This window comes from Caloenas nicobarica, chromosome 1 (genome assembly GCF_036013445.1).
Source record: "Caloenas nicobarica isolate bCalNic1 chromosome 1, bCalNic1.hap1, whole genome shotgun sequence".
Lineage (NCBI taxonomy): Eukaryota > Metazoa > Chordata > Aves > Columbiformes > Columbidae > Caloenas > Caloenas nicobarica.
The window spans coordinates 67,675,271-67,696,354 of NC_088245.1; the positions used below are offsets into that span (position 1 = coordinate 67,675,271).

At 36.8% G+C, this 21,084-nt stretch overlaps 1 protein-coding gene across 6 annotated transcripts in view; it reads right to left on the minus strand.

Annotated features, from left to right (window-relative positions):
• Positions 1–21,084, minus strand: part of ERC1 (ELKS/RAB6-interacting/CAST family member 1) — a 294,674-nt gene that overhangs the window by 122,903 nt on the left and 150,687 nt on the right. For all 6 annotated transcript variants that reach the window (XM_065632425.1, XM_065632416.1, XM_065632397.1 and 3 more), the window contains one exon: positions 14,356–14,491. In XM_065632425.1, the coding sequence (XP_065488497.1) occupies positions 14,356–14,491 (136 nt within the window). The remainder of the gene's footprint in view (positions 1–14,355; positions 14,492–21,084) is intronic.

Below are 21,084 nucleotides of genomic sequence, written 5' to 3' on the forward strand. Positions count from 1 at the left end.
TGGACAAAAGACTGCAAAGCAGGTAGTCCTGATCATGGCTGCTTAACAAATCCATCAGAAACGAGCAGCTTGATGGAAGATTTCTGCATTTCTTGTCTTGCAGATTGGTTTAGATCATAGGGTTCAGATGAGCTATTAATGCACGTTTAAGTTATCATATGGGCTTTTTAGCCACCTCAGCTGCAGGGGAAGAATAAGAAACATTTCCTTTTGTTTTTCGTATTTTGCTTTTTGTCAGATTTACCCCTTTGTCTTCCATCCTTTTGTATTTAGGACGGAAATTTTCCACTGTTTCTTCGAGAGTGTTTCACACCATATAAAGAATAAGGAAAAAGATGACCGACTTGGAAAAAATTTGACCTTGCGACCTTCATAATGCAAAAATTAGTCATTGGAGTTTAAAGAATGAACCTGACTGATTCCTTAATTCCTGCTCTCCAGCATTTGAGATACATCACCAAGGATATTTGTCGTATGAACACCATTTCTGGCAGCCTCAAAACTGCCACTTTCACTGAGATGTTCCAGCAGAGCTGCAAAGCTTTGTATCAGACCATTGCAAGACTTCCGGCACCACTGCCCTTGCATAGAGAACGGCTGACGTTCAGTCACTAGCACAGGCAACAGTATTTGTTAGGCTTTGCAGGCAGAGGAGCTTTCTGCTGATGGTTACTTTCCAAAGCAGAATCTAAGGGCAAGGGGCAAGTAATTGCTGATTTCTAAAGAAACAAATAGACAGATCTTCATTTCAAAAATAGGAGTTGCAGAACATGTTTTCATACTTTTTGAATCTCTCTGAAACGCTGATAGTATTTTCCAAAACTACTTTATGGTTATGATCAGGCTAATCGAAGACTTGTTGAAAAGAATAGCTAAAAACCCCCAAAAACAACAACAACAAAAAACCCCAACAGAGAATATTAACCATGCCAGACATGAAAACTGTTTACTTGCCCATCTGCATTACACAATAAATATTGACTTTAATTCTTGATATATCATTAATGGGTAGCCAAGGAGGCGTGGAAGAGTAGCTCTCCATTTCAAACAACAGAAGTGGGAATGGTTCATTTGAACAGCTGCATGTAAAATGGAAACTGCTTCAAAATAATAATGCAGAATAAAACATTCTAACACATAAAGTATGTCCACTCTTCATCCCATGCAAACATTTAAGAGCTGAATTTGACACTGTATTAACCTCAACAGCCTAGAGTGCCCTATTCAGACAGGTGAACTCTTGAGAGACAGGAGAACTGATGGTACCAAAACCAGTCAAGACAGTACCACATTACCTGCACTTGAAAAATCTGCATTAATATATAATTACTTTTCATAAAATAATATACAAACTTTTACACATACACTAGAGCGTTCCAAGTTAAAAACAAAACAAACAAACAAACACAAAAAAACAAACAAGTGTTGACTTACAACCAACTGCCTAGAAATTATGATCTTTTAACTTTAGTCTAATACTAATAACCCATCCAGGAAGGAGAGATTAGTCTACATTTTTTCGCTTTCTGCCTCACACAAACCTAGTTAAAAGATGTGCAAGTTTACACTTGTAAAGGTGTCACAATGTGTAACCACCTTACAAAACCACACCAATGCCTGGCAGGAGTAGCAGGTTGTTGCTTAGCCAGACAGCACCTCCACTAGTGCAGAATAGTCTCAAAGACACTTTTAAATAATTGTTTTGTTTCTACCTCTTTGATTCATAAATAATTGATAAGCATTTGAATTATTATTTTTTTAAATACAAGCTGCTGTTGCAAACAAAACATACTAACAGAAAAAAGTAATCAAAAGCAAACCAGCATGTTTTTCCAACTGTTTGGTGCTAAACTCTGAAACATGACAGGCTCATGCTGACCTTCAACCTGTGCTGCTGCTGCTTTCCTCTTTTTACTTACATGAAGTATTCTTTCTTTACTGTGATAAGCATTAAACTCTGGAGAAAAGCTTCTGTTAATTATAACTACAGTTATAACTTCTTTCCTGCAGTGACTGATCTCTGAAGCAGCGGACTAGAGTTGCTTCACATATACATTAGAACATGACACTGAGGGCAAATTTATCTTCCTGTATTTTGATAAAATTGCAGAATGATAAACAGTGGCAGTCTCCTTTCACATAGCTTATACAGATGACTATTCAGAAAGGAAAAAAAAATATTACTTACTTGTATGGTAACTGGATTCTTCAAGATGTATTACCTACCCAAATATCTCTGTAACCTTCCTCCCCTCTCCTCCTGAGTCCCATGTGCATGAGACTCCAGGGCAGAGATGGAATTAAGCTGGGATAGAGGAGATAGCTCTGCCTTTATGCTCACTGGTGGCAGCACAAAGAAAATGAAAAACCCGTTCCACACCGCAGGAGTGCCAAAAGTTCAGGCACAATAAACATTTTTGCTACCCATACTATGATCCTGTGGCTGATTTGTATGCAAGACTCATTCCAATATATGTCTGTGTGAAAGCCTGAAAGGAAAGGGAGGTGTGACTGACACACATTTCTGGGCTTTTTCTTTCATTTCAGGAAGGAAGTGGTAGGATGTCCAAGTGATGCATGTTAAAAGGATCTATCAATTTAATCTATCCTGCATTCATGAGATGTGTAGTCTGCCATGAAGTTTTATGAAAGTGCATGAAATAGGATATATTTTTCACTGAGACATTTAGGTTCAATTAAATCTGAGGTATCCTGGCAAACTTCGTAACTGTCTTGAGCTAGACTCACAAAGATCTTTATGGTCTAATTTCACTCTTTGAATTTGAACGAAGGTGGATTTTTCTAGTTAATGCTTGGGAAGGATTAGTTAACAGTTTGAGAAGGCAACTAAATGCTTCTTTTAACTGTTAAAAATAGTTCTAGGACTAGCCAATCATCTAGGTAGGCAAAGATCATTTTCACATAGCCCTTTAATTAATGCAACAGCACATTTTGCCTCTGTGCATTCATACACCAGAAGAACACAGTACTGGAAGCATTTTGAACTAGGAGCCAACTATTTCTTAAACAGTGAAATCATTACATCATGAAAAGTGAATGAGAAGACAGGAAAAGGACAAACAGTTATAGGCAGAACTGATTATTCCTATGAGAAAATGGCAACATCTCTTCCTGAGAGCTGCCACGCTTACTTTCAGTACTTAAAAGGGGCCTGTAAGAAAGATGAGGACAGACTTTTTAGCAGGGCCTGTAATGGTTTTAAACTAAAACAGGGGAGATTCAGGCTAGACAAGAGGAAGAAATTTTTTACAATGAGGATGGTAAAACATTGGCACAGGTTGCCCAGAGAGGTGGTAGATGCCCCATCCCTGGAGACATTCAAGGCCGGGCTGGACGGGGCTCTGAGCAACCTGATCTAGTTGGAGATGTCCCTGCTCATGGCAGGGGGTTGGACTAGATGAGCTTTGAAGGTCCCTTCCAACCTGAACTATTCTACGATTCTGTGACACTCATTCCCTGTTACTCTAAGCTTGATGCTCCCAACACAGCAGTTCTGTAGGTATGTTGGTTTTGTACAGGCATTTCTCATTAGCAACAACCTAGACAGACTGAAGTACCTTGCCAATACTAACAACCAGGTTTACTATTTAGCATCTCATGCAGGGTGCCAACAACTTTCACATTTTGCTTCAGCTGTTGCAAATCACTACATTTGTATTTTTTAAAACCTATAGGGACTGTGCTTCTATAAAACTACAATACGGCACTGCATGGAACACAGAAATGAGACCCAAGGCTGACAATACAGCTGTGAAAGGGTTCTGAAGTGAGCAAAAGCAACAGATATCTGTAATGGGTTTGGGGTTTTGTTTGGTGTTTTTGTGTGTCTGTTGGGTATTTTTGTTTGTGTGTTTGGTTTGCTTGCGTTTTTTTCGGTTCTTTCATTTGCTTTCTCTGTCTGTTTTTTTCAGAGGTTAACTGGGAAAATGCTACTGTAAAAAGATTTCTTCTTCACACATAAATCAATGCTATGATTCAAGACTCCTAAATTGACATGGGATTACAGCAAAAAACAGTGGCAGTTTTAAATAACTGCCCTATTAATACAAAGCTCGAACCCATTTCTTATTCCCTTGACACAGCCCTCTTTGTCTGAACTCTCCTTGCCAATGCCAGTCCTGTCACCATCACTGTACTAATACATCACAGTAGTTTTAAGACCTACCTTTCTTTTCTCATTTTCAATCATTTAGCAAAAAGGAACAGCAGAAGCAGCACGTATGGACAGTCAGCTATGAAAGTCCACTTCTCTTTTCTTCCCTCTTTTTCCTGGCTGAACATACGACAAAAATTGCCAGTGATCCAACGCCACTGAGGAAATGTTTACCCAGAAGTTGATTTCACTGAATCTTGCCCATTCTCTCAATTTCAAAGGCAATTCCTGCAATCACATCCAGTCTTACACCTTCATTCTAGTCTCTAATGTCCCTTTCTTGATTTTCAAACTAGAGATCATCGAAATAATTTTACATGTCAGAATTAAATTATTAACGGGTCTCACATCGTCTAGGAACAGCCCAACACACCCACAATCCCCATGGAAGCCAGATGAACCAAGTGAAGTTAATTCCAAGGAAAAGATCTGTCTTGGCACAACCTGGATTCAGCTACTAACCAAACATATACATATTAATTTAGGGAAATGTTTTGATTAAAATAGTAAAAACTGGTTTCTGTTCTTCTCATTACCTTTACCAGTAAATGCACAGATCAGCTTTACTGCTGTATCTGAAAACATAAGGATATATTTGAAAACAGGAAATAAACATGACTTGGATACAATAACAGCAACTTAAAAAAAAATCAGCAAGAAAGGGTCAGGAAGAATGGAATGACTCAGGTGTGTGGCAGCAGTCAATTCATGTGCACGTATGGAACATGAAACCAATCAGATACAACTGATAAGATCAGAATACTGAAAAGAAAAAGATAAAAATTGGAATTTTACATACTAACATCATCAGAAAATCATCAGTTTAAAAATATTGAAGTGTTTGAAAAGAAAAGCTTCCTTGTCTATTTTCACTCTTACACTAATAATATTTCAAGAAGCAACATGGCATCACAGCACTTGGAAAAAATACCATTTAAATTCATGGGCATAAAAAAACCCAAAAGGATGAGAGAGTGGAAACTCTTCACATTCTGAGAGATTCTTGCTTCTTTGCATGAAATTCCAATTGTTTCTATAAAAGCCTGAACTAGTTCAGAGGAAAGAGAAAAATAGTTATTGTTTTTCTTTAGCTCTGACTATTCCAAAATGATCATCTATTGTTCTCAGCCTGCAAAGCTGGAAAAAATACTCCCCAGCTCCTGTCTTCACTCATTTCTGTTCCATGTTCAAGTGTTTAAATTTATGTAATGTCTGTTTAAACAGAAGCTCGTCCTCGTGTTTACTAATTTCTTCCTTTTCTACTTTTGCCATATCCTTTCTGTGGTGGATGGCTCGCATCATTGCATATTATTCAAGAGGTGAATGCACTGCTGATGTATATAGTGGCACAGTGGTATTTTCTGTTTTGTCCTTTTAAAAAAAAAAAATTGAAAAAATTATTAATAGTTCTGCTAACCAGTGATATTTTCATGAAAATATTTATTCTAATTCCAAGATTGTTGTCATATGGTAATATAGCTAGATCGGAACCTGCTGTGCATACATATATTTAAGACTGTTTTTCCTGACATACACTAACATGTACTCATAATGAATTTCATCTGCTATTTTATCTATGAGTTAGTTATGAGACACTTGTGGAGCTATATAGGCTTTCATTTAAATATAGTGAATAAATCACACAACATAATTAAGAAATTTAGAGACATTTAGTCCTATTTACAGAAAATACAACATTTGCCATTTTTAACCACACACAGTACCTCAGCATAAAGCAATAATTGTTCCATAACACAGGAACATAAAGACATATGCACTTACAATATGAAAATCATTTACAGTTTAAGAATACTCAGTGATTCTTCAAAAGGAGGAAGAGAAAAGTACTTGGGTGGTGGCTGGCACGGAGAAGAAAGCTGTGCACTGGAAGGGCATGGGCAGCTGCTGTTGGGACAATGAATTCCTTTTGCTTTTATTTCCTTGCTTTTCATGCTCTGCTTTGGCAAAACATCTGAAGATACCAAGACTCGGGTAGAATTCGAACACCACCAACAAAACCACCACAATGTCCTAAACTGAATTTGTTGATGAATTTTAACTGACTATAGACATTTTGCAGAATGTTAAGGAGATCCTCCTCCTTTAAACCTCAGTAAAAGACTAAGTGATACCAATCTACTTAGTTTTTCCCACCACCTTCATTCAGATCTGAGTCTATCTCAAACAAAACTCAACAGCTGAAAGGACTGGTGCTGACTTTTAGTATTTTACAACCTTCTGTCATTTCTGGATATATGATTTGCCTAAGGTTCAATTCCACCTAATATTTGCATGTCTCAGAGTAGTTGCTCTGATATGCCTTAAAAGTGTGTAGATTTTACCCAAGGAGTAAAATTTAATAGGAAAAGTGTTAATTAAAGGCTGAAGAGCCTTGTTTCCTATAGAGAGGAAAAATAAAAAAAAGAGTAGTTTAAGGGTGACGGCAATTTGGGCAGCTTGGTAAGCAAGATTAAGGAATAACACTGAATGAGAATGCAGTTTATTAGGTTTATTATTAAATCAATCAGAAGAAATTTTTTAAAGGAAATGCCAAAACATTTGCTACCACATTCACAGAACTAAAAAAAATCCACATGTATTAATTTTTTTTAAAATAAATTCTTAATTCTGTCTGTCTTTAGGTCCCTACCCTCACTCCATCCCCTTTCCTTTTTTATTGGGCAAAACATGAATAAGGCAGAATAGCAATTTTATTAAACAATGAGACTATGAAATCAACTGCAGCAATTGGGCATTTTTATTCTTGGGGAGAGATGAGTTAGAAACTATTTTCAACACGGCAAGTAAAAAAAAAAAAGCTTGAGGGAGAAGTAAAAAAAAAAAGACACAGAAGAGGGAAAAAAAGCAAAAATATTGCCATTTCTCAGGCTCATGAAACAAGACACTAAAATGAAAAGAAAGCTGTTCTTCCCCTTGAATGTACTCCTATTGTTTTGTTTAAATCTGGCCCTCAATGTTTTCTGCTCTCAGGAGAGACCTCCTCACAGGAACCACACCATGTTGTCAACAGTTCCATTAATCTCCCTGACAGCTTTTAGGAAAGGAGTTTGAACTCAGATACTAATCTTGGGGGGAGAAAAAAAAAAAAAAATCCTTGCAAAAAACATCTAGCGGTTAAGTTTGTTGGCACACGTTCAGCTGTCCAGTCTTCACTGTACTTAGTTTCTGGCATTCCACGAAGGTACCAAGCCTGCTCTCTGCCAAACAGGCAAGAGAGTACAAATAAGCAGGTTTCATCTTCCACTGACACCTCATGTTTCTGCAGTAAAGACTGGGTGAAAGCGTGCCTGGAGAATAATATTCCTGATGGATCACAGAGAAATGTTAGGATGTAGGGAGTCCTCTTTCCTCTATTAAAAACTCTCAAGCCATATAATGGCTTTCTCTCACTACAAATCTCAATTTGCAGTTAAGGAAATACTGGGATAATTGGGAGACTGCCTAATGCTGGTTGTAAATAGTGACTTTCAGGAATTTTTTCCAGCTGTCTGTTCAAAACTGCAGAGCATTTTTACATTATATAAGACGACACAGTCAAATAGTTCATCTTTTTTAAAGATGTGAAGGTAGTGAATATGTCTAACCCGAACATAATAAATGTATGCTAAACTAAACCGTAAAGTGAAAACAAATAGAACAGATGGCTAAGTGTCTATTAAGGGATATGCTTATCCATCCCAAATGTCCAAGTCTCTTCAAGCTTAGTTCCTGCAAATGTTATGGTAACAAGTATTCTGTAAGGAGTGCTCTCTTCTGGTCAAACACAAAAATAGTAATTCCTTAACATTATATTTAATGTCATAAATGTCCATTATGCAGAAAGCCAGATTCTGTCTCTGTGAGAACTGCCATATAAAATCTTAGAACAAGGTCATGTAATTATTCTGGTATTCAGAAATGTATATTATATTTTGGATGGAAGAAAAACCTGCATTTTCCTTCTTAAACGACACACCCGAACAACTCATATAGCAATGGAGATATCTGTTTCTGAGACAAATCATTTTCATGTCAGAAAGTACATAATTTTTATTGTTGCTTCAACATGCCACACTGCACACCTAAGCAAAAATGAAGTTAGTCAGACCTTGTAAACACTTATCTGAAAAAATGGCCTTACTGAAACTAGAGGCAGTGCTGTCTCCAGTTTGCTCGTGGCTCACAGCTCACATTGTAAGAACGTTAAAACTCCAAAATCTCACAAATCCAAGAAAACTAAGAAATGGGAGAGGTAAATTTACACTTTTTAAATGGTCATCCATCTACTCATAATTCATACATTATCTAGATCCTATAAATAGATGTATCCAGGAATGCTTAATTATCAATTTTGAATTCCTGAAAAAAAGGCTAAAATTCAAATCAACCTCCCTCCCCTGAGAAACTTTCCCTCGCTTATAAGTCACAAAAAGCCTAGCTAAAAGGTCATTTTTAGAACTTCTCCCAGGTATCCAGGAAAGTTAGGAAAAGCTCTCTTGACAGGGAGAGTTACAACATGATAAGAACAAGAGCTGGTTTTTGTTGAAGCATCTGCCAGGATTAAATATTTGCTTGTGTCTACAGTAACTGCACACACTGTGCTGAAAATCACCGCTCCCCAAGTAAGTAAAGAATGCAGCTTTTGTGGAACTTTGTATTTTCTATAGCACACTGTAAAAGCTGATGAGAATGAAAATTGCTACTGGAATATTACATCACTAACAAATCATGATGTACATTAAAGTATCTACCGCATATGTATATCCTGTTTTCTAATGCATAGCCAGCTCTCACAGAATCTGAGTAAGGGTTGGAGGGTCAGTTGATCCCAAAACTACCTCCCAGCTACCATTATGTCTAGTCCAAATCAAAAAGGAGGAATAATTTGCATACATTTATTCCATTTAGGTTTTCATGAGGTGTGGTTGTTCTTTAAAGCCTGTATTTGTTCATATCTGCTACATTTTAATTAACAAAAGTTCTATGTAATACTGAGAGACAGGTAGCAGAAATCTGATTCACATAATCTGTGAGTTTAGAATTACATTTTAGCTTAATTATCGAGAACATGTAACAATGGTAAATTCTATCCTTTTTGGTGAGCTAGGAATGATCTGGTGACTGATAAGAAAATATATATATACCCCTTCCAAAAATGCCAACAAGTTTCTTAAAAACTGAATTGCGAAGTGAATTCATATCCTTTCAGTGCTTTATGTCATGGGGTTCTGTCCTAGAGGACAGGAGGAGGATGACCCAAGTCTTAATATACCATTTAGTGAAATGATAGCCACCTGCACAGGTGACAATGGCACCCAGTGAGGCCCAAGGAACCTGCAAGGCTGGGCAGCACAGAGACTGACCCAGGGATGGGGAGGCCAAATCTTCCTCCTGATGTAATTACTGTCTTAAAAGTACTGGGTGAGGAAGGGAGACAGAAAGAACACTTTGATCCAAATAATTCTCGAAGATGGATCTGAGCTCAATGAGAGAACACAGGGTGGCCACATCAGACTGTTCTCTGGAATAAATCCTGCATATACCAGCCAGCATTAAAGAACAGATTTATACCAGGCTGAAATGGAGGAGCCGACAGCTCTATGGGCCTTAACGTGTTGAGCTCAGCTGGCACGCAAGGCTGGAACCTGACATGGCAGCGGCCTGTACGGAAGAGGAATCAGCCAGGAACTCAGCACCTGAAATTCACTTATCCCAGAAAAACATGTTAATACCATTTAACTAGCATAACCAATTTATTCGAAAGCTGACGATGCCTAGAAAGTTATGGAGGAAGTCCTGAACTTTTCTTTAAATGTAAATGTTTCTTCAGGAGCTTTGCACACAATGCCCAAAAGCAAGTTCATAGATTAATTAGGGAAGCACAATCTGTCTTTACTAACAGCCAAAATATGACAAACCATTATTTTCATCATGGCACGGTATTACCATCAACAGATCAGATGAAAAAAATATCAGCCACCCTGCCTTCAAGGTCAAATCATAGAATGTCAAGAGGAAATTCTTCTGTAATTTAAGACCAGATGTACTGGCCTTCACTTGGGTTTTCAGGTTTTTGAAGGTTCATATTGGCTGTATGTACACAGTACGGTGCCTCATAAAAAATAGTTCCTGATATTTAATGAATTTAGAAGGTTCATTTGATGAGAAGGTATTTGGCTACCTATCCATTTCATTGAGCTTTGTCTGGATCCCAGTAACTGCATTATTGAACAAAAAATTGCACTTCTGTTTAGACTGAAGATTCAGTTCTTTCCACTAGAAGGATATTTTTCCTATTTAATGCTCAATATGATAAAAGGATTATAGAATCACAAGAATCAAACAACATATACTTGAGTAAATAATTCATGGATTAGGAATGATACCTTAAATTATCTAAACTTGGGTGTGGAAAAAGAAGAAAAAAATTTACTTGGTTTTACAGTTGTTCATTAAAGCATTCAAATATATTTTACACAGCTTCTGGACATATAGTTTGTCAGCAGCAATTAAAGACTGATAGATAGCTACTGCAATACAGAGCCAGTAGTACACAACTCCATGCCATAAAATATTTTGAAAACTCCTAAAAACTCTGGAAGATGCTGGAGTGACAGGACAAGAAATTATGCATACTACCTTAAAGATATCAGTTACAAGTACCCATTCAAATATGCTGAAATTTCAGTAAATGTTACCTTTCTAGGACAAGAGAGTATATCAGTTCCTTTTCACAATAGCCAAGCTTTAGTTACTTGAAACAAAAATTTTCTACTCCAGCCCAACAGCTTGTTTTTTTATCCTGCTTATAGACCAGACACTCGTTAACCTCTCAGATCTCTGGAGAGTTGTGGCTTAAGGGAACCCAGGAGGAAAAGACAAATTTGGAAAGCCATTTATCCATCTCACTAGAATTGAGACATTATGGTTTTCATTCTTCCCCCACTCCCCAAAATACCAAACTTCCATCATCGGAGCTCTCTGAATAAACGAACATTTTGTTACTGGACTCAGGAAGAAAGAAACCACATGCCTGTTAGGGACACAGCGAGGAGGAGTGGAGTATGTGCTTGGGAGCGTGTTTATTTGACTGGATTGCAGACGGTCAACCGAAGAACATGCAGATCATATATTTTTAAGCATTTCATAATGTCCTATTATTAATTCCAGCCAAAACCACCTAGACCAAAATTATCTGAAATTGGTGCTTGTGTGTCCTGACCCCAAAGCCAACAATGGTTGCATTAAAAAAAAAATAAAAATTCTATGTTCCTTTCAAGTTTATTTTTATTTTTAATTGATTAGAAAGCAGTGCCCTTCAGAATTAATGAAGAAGACAGGTCTCCATAACTAACAAACTGAAACTGGTCCTGGGTAAATTTTACTTCCAGGAAACCAAAATGTTGCAGTCCTTGAGAGAGGGAGGCTATAAGCGGAAGACTCTTCTAAAGGAAAGAGTTTTTATTGAACCTGTCACTTGTCATTAAACACTCCATATTTTACCTCAGCCTGATATTTTCATTAGAGCATACAGACCTTTTTCATCTGTGAATGAAAGCATTCCCTTCAGCCCTGTGTCGAATATGGGAAAGACTCTAAAAATTGAGCCCACCCAAACAGGATGATTAGGTTCACAAAAGCAGGAAAGGCACTAGGGAAAAATCAAGTAATATCAATACCGTGATAACTTACACATTTCAATGTTGAGTATCACATCCCATTTCAATCTGAAATTGTTACATGCATTTATTAATAATAATATATATTTCTAATCTCAGAAATACTTGCATACAATTATACAGAAAGCAACAGATACCAGTGCAGAACAAAACAAAACATAAGCAAAGTGGAAAAAAGGTATGTACTGCTGTATAGACACCTTTAATTAGAAAACCTGAATGTAAAATGGTAAAGATAACACAATCATACACTTTGACATCTTTGTTCCCAATTTTAGCTACTCTATTAGACCATCAACCTAGAACAAAGTAACACTGGAGAAGAAGAGAAAAAATATCAAACCACTCGGCTTCCTCAAAAGAGACAACTGGTTATTTGTGTCTTGTTCCTAGTTGTAAGTTGGTTAACTTTGAAATTTAAAAAGAGGAAATATTTAGAGTACAATTATATTAACTATGCTATTCCTAGTTTTACATCTATGATCTCTCTATTGCTAAAATACTTTGTAAGTAAAGAATTGGATAGTACATTGCAAGGACAGCTACACATTCTTAAAGAACTCTGATACAATGCAGCACCATTTTTTGCCACCTAATTTCCAAGCAAAAGCTGCCTCACTGCTGCCACCATAGCTGTACAATCTCTTTGAAGTATCAGGAACGGGGGTTAAATAGTTTTAACAGGACTTGAAGTTATCAGTAACCAAAATATCACTGTCTATCCATTGCTATGTGTAGTTACGCGAACACATTACATAACTTACTGTTTCTTTATAAAAAAAAAAAAAGAGCAGTTTCAATATGCAAATAGGAGCTGAGAGAAAACATCTTCCAGGCTTTTACCAAAGCATTCCATTTGTGTAAAAGGAAAAAAAAAATAAAAAGGGAAAGAATAATAGTGGGGGAAAAAGCCAGAAAAGAAAGCCATACCGTTTAAAATCTGAAAGCGCTATATAAAAACAAAGACGGTCTTGTGGAATGGTGTCATTCAATAAATACACCATGCACACAATTGCAAGGCAAATATCGAGTACCACTTACCTTCTCAAACTTAAAACACAGATTTACTCAAATGCAGATTAGAACCCTAACCAAATATTGTATTAGTTTTAGGAATTTCTAAAGACATTTTATTAATACAAGGAGGATTGTGTTATTTAAACTTAAGCTGCCACAAAACGAGAGCCTTGTGGATTGCCATAGCATTACAGCCACAAAACCCATTAGCAGATGTAGAAATCCCACATCCCAGCCTTTTATAAAAGTCTGCAGTTATGAAATCATTTTCATATAGCTGGAGCTTAACTATTTCAGTGCCCTGCATATACAGGACTGGAATTGAGGAGGAAAACCTAAGAATGGTTCATCTGAGAGCATTCCACATGGACACATGTTTCTTTGGTTCTTTCAAAAGTTCTTAAAGGACTGAAACCATCTCCCTGGAATTCCACAGAAACAAAGAGGTATCTGTTCACATTACAGAGGGGATTTATCTTTGCTAGTGAACTATTACAATTTATTCTGTGACTTCACTGTAGATGTATTGAGATATGTAGCTGGTAACAAGAAATGGGATTTAACCTAACATAAAGGAAAACGCCTATGAGAAGGCTTGCTCTCTAAAGATTTTTTAAAATATTTTAAAAGACCTCAAGGGTAGATTACCGTTTCCATGTTTATTTTCACTGACCAAAAGGAAAGCCATTTTTGTAAATTAAATAAATCATAGCAAAGTATCTATCATCTCCTCACTTACCATCATGGTATCTTTGCTTTATTTCATGGCAATACTTTAACATTTTTATGACAGCACTTGAAAACTTACCATTTGATAAAACACCTACAGCTAATAACACATGCAGAAATATTTTACTTGCTTTCATACCAGTGACTTTTATATGCCTAGGTGGATTTGAGGTAACCAGATAAATCTGTGGGGCAACAGCATGTTATAATTTAGAAAACAAAGCAAATGGACTAGTAAGCATACCAAGAATTCATGGGGTAGAGTAGGATTTCACTGTCAAACAACGATGAATGAACACAGAAAACATGGTCCTCCTGTTACTCCACAATAATTTCAATTCACTATAAGAATACTTACTTGGTTATCTCTCATTTACTGAAGGCACCAATATAAGGTAAAGCCAGCTGGGAAAATACACAAAACAGCTAAAGAAAAAAGCTGTTAGAAGAAGAGTGAAGAAAGAAACACTACACCAATCTCAATACCAAAATGATAAAATTATTCCAACAATGCACTTCATAACCGAGCTAACAGTTAAAACTAGTTTACCCTTTTATGAAAATGGAGTAGACTATAAAGGCAACTGAGAGAGGCTGCTTTCTTTGAAGTGCTCTGAGATAGATGTGTCCTTTTAAACAATCAGTAACAAATTTCTTAGGTAACAGCTATGAAAAGGGATCAGGAATTACAGCGGAGAGCGAGGCAGCTGAGCCCAGCTGATGGGCCACATTGCTTTAATTGAATTCCCATGTTACCTGAAGTTGTTGGGAGCTGTCATTAAGGTTATCCTCTCGTCTCCTGGCCTCCTCCAGCATCTGTGCGCTCTTCTTTTTCTCCACTTGCTCTTTGTGCTTCAGATTTGCTACTTTCTTATTTTGATCTTTAACTTGCCTGTAAAAGAGAAGAGGACTCAGTGTGTGGTCCAGAGCAGGCCTGCTGTCAGCCCCAGCGCCGGTGAGCTGGACCGGGGAACAGAGGAACCCTCAAGTCCATTTGCAGAAGGTCATCAAGGCCAAACTCATCCTCAAGCGTTACCCTCAACGGTTAATTCAGCCAAAAACCCCCACTTCATTTTGCTCATTACCATTAACCCAAAAGTAGAAATTTCTGAACGAAAAACCTTAATTATTATTTGGCATAAGCTATTAATCAAAAGATGCACCTGCCCTCTTGTGACTAAGTGGTATGTGCTACATAGAAATCTTTTCTCTGTTCATACACACATGTACATATAAAAATGCAGACGTCTAATAGCCTATTTTGCTTTGGGTACCACTATATCTAATGTAAGGAAAACAGGAGGATCTGAAGGAAAAACTAATGAAACATGACTTGAATATAGGGGACTACCTACAAGATCTAGGCAATCTGTTTCCAGAAGTCCAACTATTTCTTTTCAACCTCAAGTTCTACTTGTTTACTAGATATTTTGAGGGATTTTCTATCCTTTCTTTTTACACAACAAGACAGAGCAAGAAAGAACAAACTATTTCAGAAAGCACGTATAGTTTCCTTTTCACTTGCATCTATGAATTATTTTTGATGATCCTGGCAACTGCCATTGCCTGCAGACAGGGTTTGGCCTTTCTGGGCATTAAGACACACGGAGCATTGAATCTAATTACAGACTCTTTAATCTCAGCCTCGCGACCACAGAAAACTGAAGTCTAAACTTTTAGTCCAATCAAAACAAAACAGGCTAGCTTTGCTTCCTCAGCCCTTTTCTCTGTAATTATATCTGGAGTTTGGATTTTGGAATAAAAGACAGATTCTTTGGTTGCAAGATTTCCCCAAAACATCATGTGAGTAGTAGAGATGGCTCTTTAATTTACTGTTTAGAAAGCAGAATGATATACTAGCTTCCTATAGGGTATGTTATCCACACAGAGAGGGAAGCTGTTTCTTCTGTGTTTCAGAAGTACTTTCAGAAGAGATCACAAACAATCGCTTTAATATTTTCTTCAGAACATATGACAAAAGTACGATCAAGAACAAGAACATAGCTCTTTGCAACACATATCTTCAAATTATGTGGCATACGGCTAGCGAGTGCTTTGAGTTCTTCCAAAAAAAATGTAGGTTCAACACTGAGCTCTGCTTTTGGCAATGTAAGCCAACTGGAGCTGGGAAAATTGCAAAGACAGCAAATTTTCCTTGGTGCTAAACAAACTTCTATTAGTGTGAAAAAGTGCTGATGGCCTCCAGAGACCAAGAAAAAAAAGGCAAGTCCTTTGCTGATGATGTTAAAAAATCATTGGCATACCAACTACCTTGTCCAACAGTTACAACTGTTGTGAGTCAGGATTTTTAAACACAACCAGTATAATTGTTAAGTTATTCTAACCCAGTGCTGCACACTGGCAACAGGCGCATTGCCCAGTTCGAAAGCAGACTTGTTCAGTGATTAAACAACTTATTGGAAATATTATGTTGGCACTGACCCAGCTTGCACAATACACAGTTCTATCTGTCCAATAAAATAAACATAGAAAGTACAGCTAAGTCAATGCAGAAAATGAAAATATGTAAGCCTAACTCATTCAACTTCTAAATTAAAATTAGGGGAATTAATTATTTTTTATTAACTTGCAAACCTATATTCACCTGTTGGGAAACTGATCTGCGTTACTGTAAACTACTGGTTAGATAAGAGACAACAATACTAATAAAGCCACAATCCTCATCAAAATATGTTGGAAGTAGATCATCTCCTGCATGGTCCAAAATGTTTTCAGACAAAAGATGTATTTCAAAGAAAGGAGTAGTTATAAAGATAGATACTATTGACGACCACCTTCTCATGTCTGAACTGAAATGAATGTCTTTCTAATATGTTAGGTAGATATTTTGAGACAAACTCAAGCTTTCCTAAAGCAGTTTAAGAGATGGACGTCTTGAAATTACCTAGTGCTTGTAATACTCATATCAATCATCATAACCATCATACTGTTTGGAAACTTGAATCCATGTGCAGGATAGAACTATCACTCTGTAACTCTGATATCATAAAGCAACAAAAGTTGGGCAATAAACCCTTCACATGATACAGGTATCCATTGCATTACCCAAAATTTCCCCAACTGTTTAACTATATAAACTGAGAAGGTCATGTGAAACTTGAAATCTATAAATCTAAAAGGCTTGCAGACATTCAATGCACGAAAACACACCTCAGCTCAGTGCCCCAGTACCAAATGCTAATTGTCACTGTTACAATACTTCATGCAGATAATTGTGTAAAACATTTAGCTTATACAAGCCCAGAGCCCTCGAACATTTGTACCATGAAAAGTTCTGTGAAGCTGCAAAGAATCCATGCTGCAGTTCTGTAAAGAATCATCTTTCTTCTCTGTCAGATAATTTTGAGTCTTCAAAGTCAGATAATGTTTTCATATATACGAACATTATTTAAAAATATTTAAATACACACACACACACACTTTTAGTATCGACAGACCTCAAAAGCTTGATTAATAGGAATCACCCAATTCATGGCTCAATAAGACAGTTCTATTACTGTTTTGAACACTGAAATACAACATGGTTGTTACAGAACAACCTCATCTTCACACCGCCACTGAACAATGTGCAGAACTGGACCACATACTGAACTGGAACAATAAAATAAAATACAGAACGGATGTGCCTTAAGTGAGCACATTGCAACCGGTACATCCTATGAGGAGAGAGTCAAGAGGAAAACAAAGATTTGTCATAATATATGTGTACAAGGAAGCTAATTAGGACTGCAGAAAGAAACAAAGCTCCAGAATTGCCTCAGTTTGAGCGCTTCATTTTGTGAACTTACTGTTCTTTTAACTCTTTTGAATGCAATTACACATATATATAGCACATAACTCTGTCAAAGGGACAGTGAAGTTTTAAAGAAATCCTTCATCTGAAAGAGTATTTTTATTAAAACTGAAAAAACTGCACACGATTAAAGATAGCATGAATTAATTGCAATGATGGTGCAGGTTAGCATGTACAGTAACTGAGAAAACACCAATTTGCCACGCGAATGTGGAATTCTCATCATAAAGCGCACATGAATTTCTGAAACATGGGACTACAGAGAGAGAAAGAATGCTGGCGATTCTAATAAAAATCGGAGAGCCAGGTCACATTCAATGAGAGAAAACTTTAAAGAAGAATATCACTGGAACCAGCAGAAACAATAACAAAACTAACAAAAGCAAAACTACCTCATCTCAGAAGATGTTTATTCTCAGAGTCACCCTCAAATCAAATAATAAAAAATTTTCTAGTCACATATAAAAGAAGAAACATCTAATAAGAATGTTTATTATACTGATTTACAGTGAAGAATCCCACTCAGTTTGGAAATGACAATTTCTTTTATATTTTTAATAGCAATTTTCAGATAATTACTTTTTTTTGAGGTAGGGATCCTAAAAAATTTAACACTCTGAAATGAAAAATCTTTTCCATTGCTTAGAATCTTTCTCCATTTCACAATATGTCATGTCAAGTACTGTTACAACGAATATATTAGAGAAAAGGAAGTAGAATAAAAATCAGGCTTCTGATTTAAAAAAACAAAACGCAAAGTCTTTTGACAAAAGACAGGCCAAAATTTTCTGAATCAGTCATTTTACATCCTTTGATTTTGGGTGCCTAATTTAAGCAATACGCCTGCTGAAAGAAACCCATAGAATTTCTCAATCTGGACACTGAAAAGAACTATTAATTTCTACGATTTTACTCTTTTTTTAATGGCAGAGCTCCACCACTTAAAAAAGACACACCTTTCCACTTGTCTATGAAACTTTTGAATTTCCAGTGATGAGGTATAGCTGAACACTATAGGAAATGAATTAAAACAATCAGAATAAGCAAGAATTTTCCTCCCTAATAAGATTAATTGCTTTATAGGCCCTATTGTTTATTAAAGCTTTTATGAAATTATTTTTTTCTGTACTAACATGAATATGTTTTTGCATTTTAATACTAATCTCATTATCTTTTATTGTAATGTACATCAGCATATAAAGCTGTTAATGCTTTCCTCACATGGATTTTCATGCTACATGTTAATGTAACGTAAGCTATTATCCTCATCTGGTTATCTTTTCTGGCATAATTTCAAATGTTCTTCTTCTAAAATAAAAGGTGACAAAATGTTAACTGAAAATATGCATAAGTTAATTTGAATTTTAAAATTATATTTTAATACATTTTTTCCTTCACAGTTATGTGGCTAACACATAGCAGTGTTTTTATAATAATCCAGGTAAACATTTACAAGGCATTCGAACCATCACAGAAGCTTAACTTCAAGACAAAATGTATAGACACATACTATATTTCACCTAATGAGTACACACACTGGGAAAAAATATACGGACCTTGTGTACAGCTATAGGAACTGCCTGTTTCATTCATCTGACTTCGGTACTCAGAAAATATTTCTATGTGTCAGTCAGCCATGTCAGAAAGATTGTTTAGCTTGAGCCTTCATTGACGTAGCATTACCACCACCCACAGGACAGTCCACTGTTGCTGCAGCTACTAATCCTGATGGATAGGTGAACTTCATCTGCTTTTAAGAACACTTTGCTCCTCAACGTAAGTTAAACTGATGCAATATTCAACATTACTGAAAAAAACTGCAAAGAAAACTCTATTCAATGAAGCAATATATTATTTAGTTTAAAACTGCCAATTTGCCTTGTATTGTGACATATTAGATTCTATAGTGTATAATATAGAATTATAGAATATCTCAGGTTGGAAGTGACCCAAAAGGATCACTGGAGTCCAACCCTCTGCTCCCCGCAGGACTATCTAAAACTAAACCATACGACAAAGAGCATCGTTCAGACGCTCCTTCAGCTCTGACAGGCTTAGTGCTGTGACCACTGCCATGGGGAGCCTGTTCCAGAGACCGACCACCCTCTCAGTGAAGAACGTTTTCCTAATGCCCAACCTGAACCTCCCCTGATGCAGCTTCACTCCATTTCCTCGTGTGCTACTGCTGGTCACCACGAAGAGGAGATCAGCACCTGCTCCTCTGCTGGCCCCCTTGAGGAAGTTGATACCCTTGCAGAAGACCTAAAAGCACTTTGTAGTCCTAAGAGACACAGGATTACATTTATTGACTCCTGGAATGAAATGGAGCAGTCATCTGAAAGACTGTAATACTACAGCAATTCAGGTCAGAGCGCAAAAAGCACTATAATGGGAAAAAAATCCAGAAGGAAATGCTGGAAGGCAGGAAACAATCAGCTAAGTTGCTCAGACCTTTACTAGCAGTCTTGTTCATTAGTGATTACATGGGTGAGAAAAAAAAGGAAATTTTTACTGAAAAAAACCCAACCAAACAAAAAACCAACATCAAAACAATGGGATGCTAGTGATCTGAGCTAGACTGATTTAAAACTCACAGGAAAGTGTCCAACTTACTACATTACCCTCACCATTTCCTTCATCACTTCTTTGTTTTTAAGGTCTGCCCCACCAAATATTTCAGCTGGCCATATCCTTAACCTTAACTTATGAATTTAAAAGATCATAAACACATAGCTGGGTTGTGGTTTTTTGTTTGTTTGTGCAGTTTTGCTTGTTTGGTTGTTTTTTTAGATTTGGTACAGAAAGTAAAACATTTACATTCTGGGAAGTATAACAGAAGGAAGCCAAGGAGAAACTCTTCCCAAAAATGCTACTTGGTTTTGAAAATAAGAAAAACCCCTGTACTGAAAGGTTTTGCTTTAGCTCTTAGTTGCTCAAATCTCATTTTACCTTCCTAGTGGTTGATCACCAGACCACAGAGAATAGTGGCAGAGTCTGGAAAGCCTAATTGCTTAACCTCAAGAAAAAAAAAAAAGTGATGAAAGGAAGTTAAAGAAGTGATGAAGGAAACAGGACTGACCACATCACACAGTCCCATCACCACAACTGGGTGTCTGATTGACAGTCCAAGGAGAATTGCCAAAGGCTGAACAAAGTTCCCTATCTTACGCATTGAAAAATTAGCATCAGGGAAGTTACTGCTGAAGATCCACATGGAATATAGCATGGCTGGATTTTTTTTTTTTTTAAACAGCAAGTGTTACCTGGGCCTCTTCCTTTGCTTCATTGGGCTGTACCTAGCAATCCCAGCTTCCTAAGTAGTTTGTCGCTATTCTTCAATGTTAGACTAAGGTAAAAATATGGTGCATTAAGTTACTAAGTAAAAGAAGCCATAATTTCATTATGCTTTTCAAAGAGCTTAGTTCAATATTACTGCTTCCATTGCACATAGCATCCCAGCTAAAATAAACCAAACGACATACTTCCAATGAGTTGCTCTTGTTCAGATGCACAGCTGGCAAACTCCACATTCAAGTTACTTCTGCTTGTGAGTGTCTCCTCCCACAATCTCTGATCATTTTGTTACACTGCTCCTCACTGTTCTGTGCCATTTATATGACAAGGTAACATATGCCAATGAAAATATTAACAGTCCCTGAAAATTCAACTGG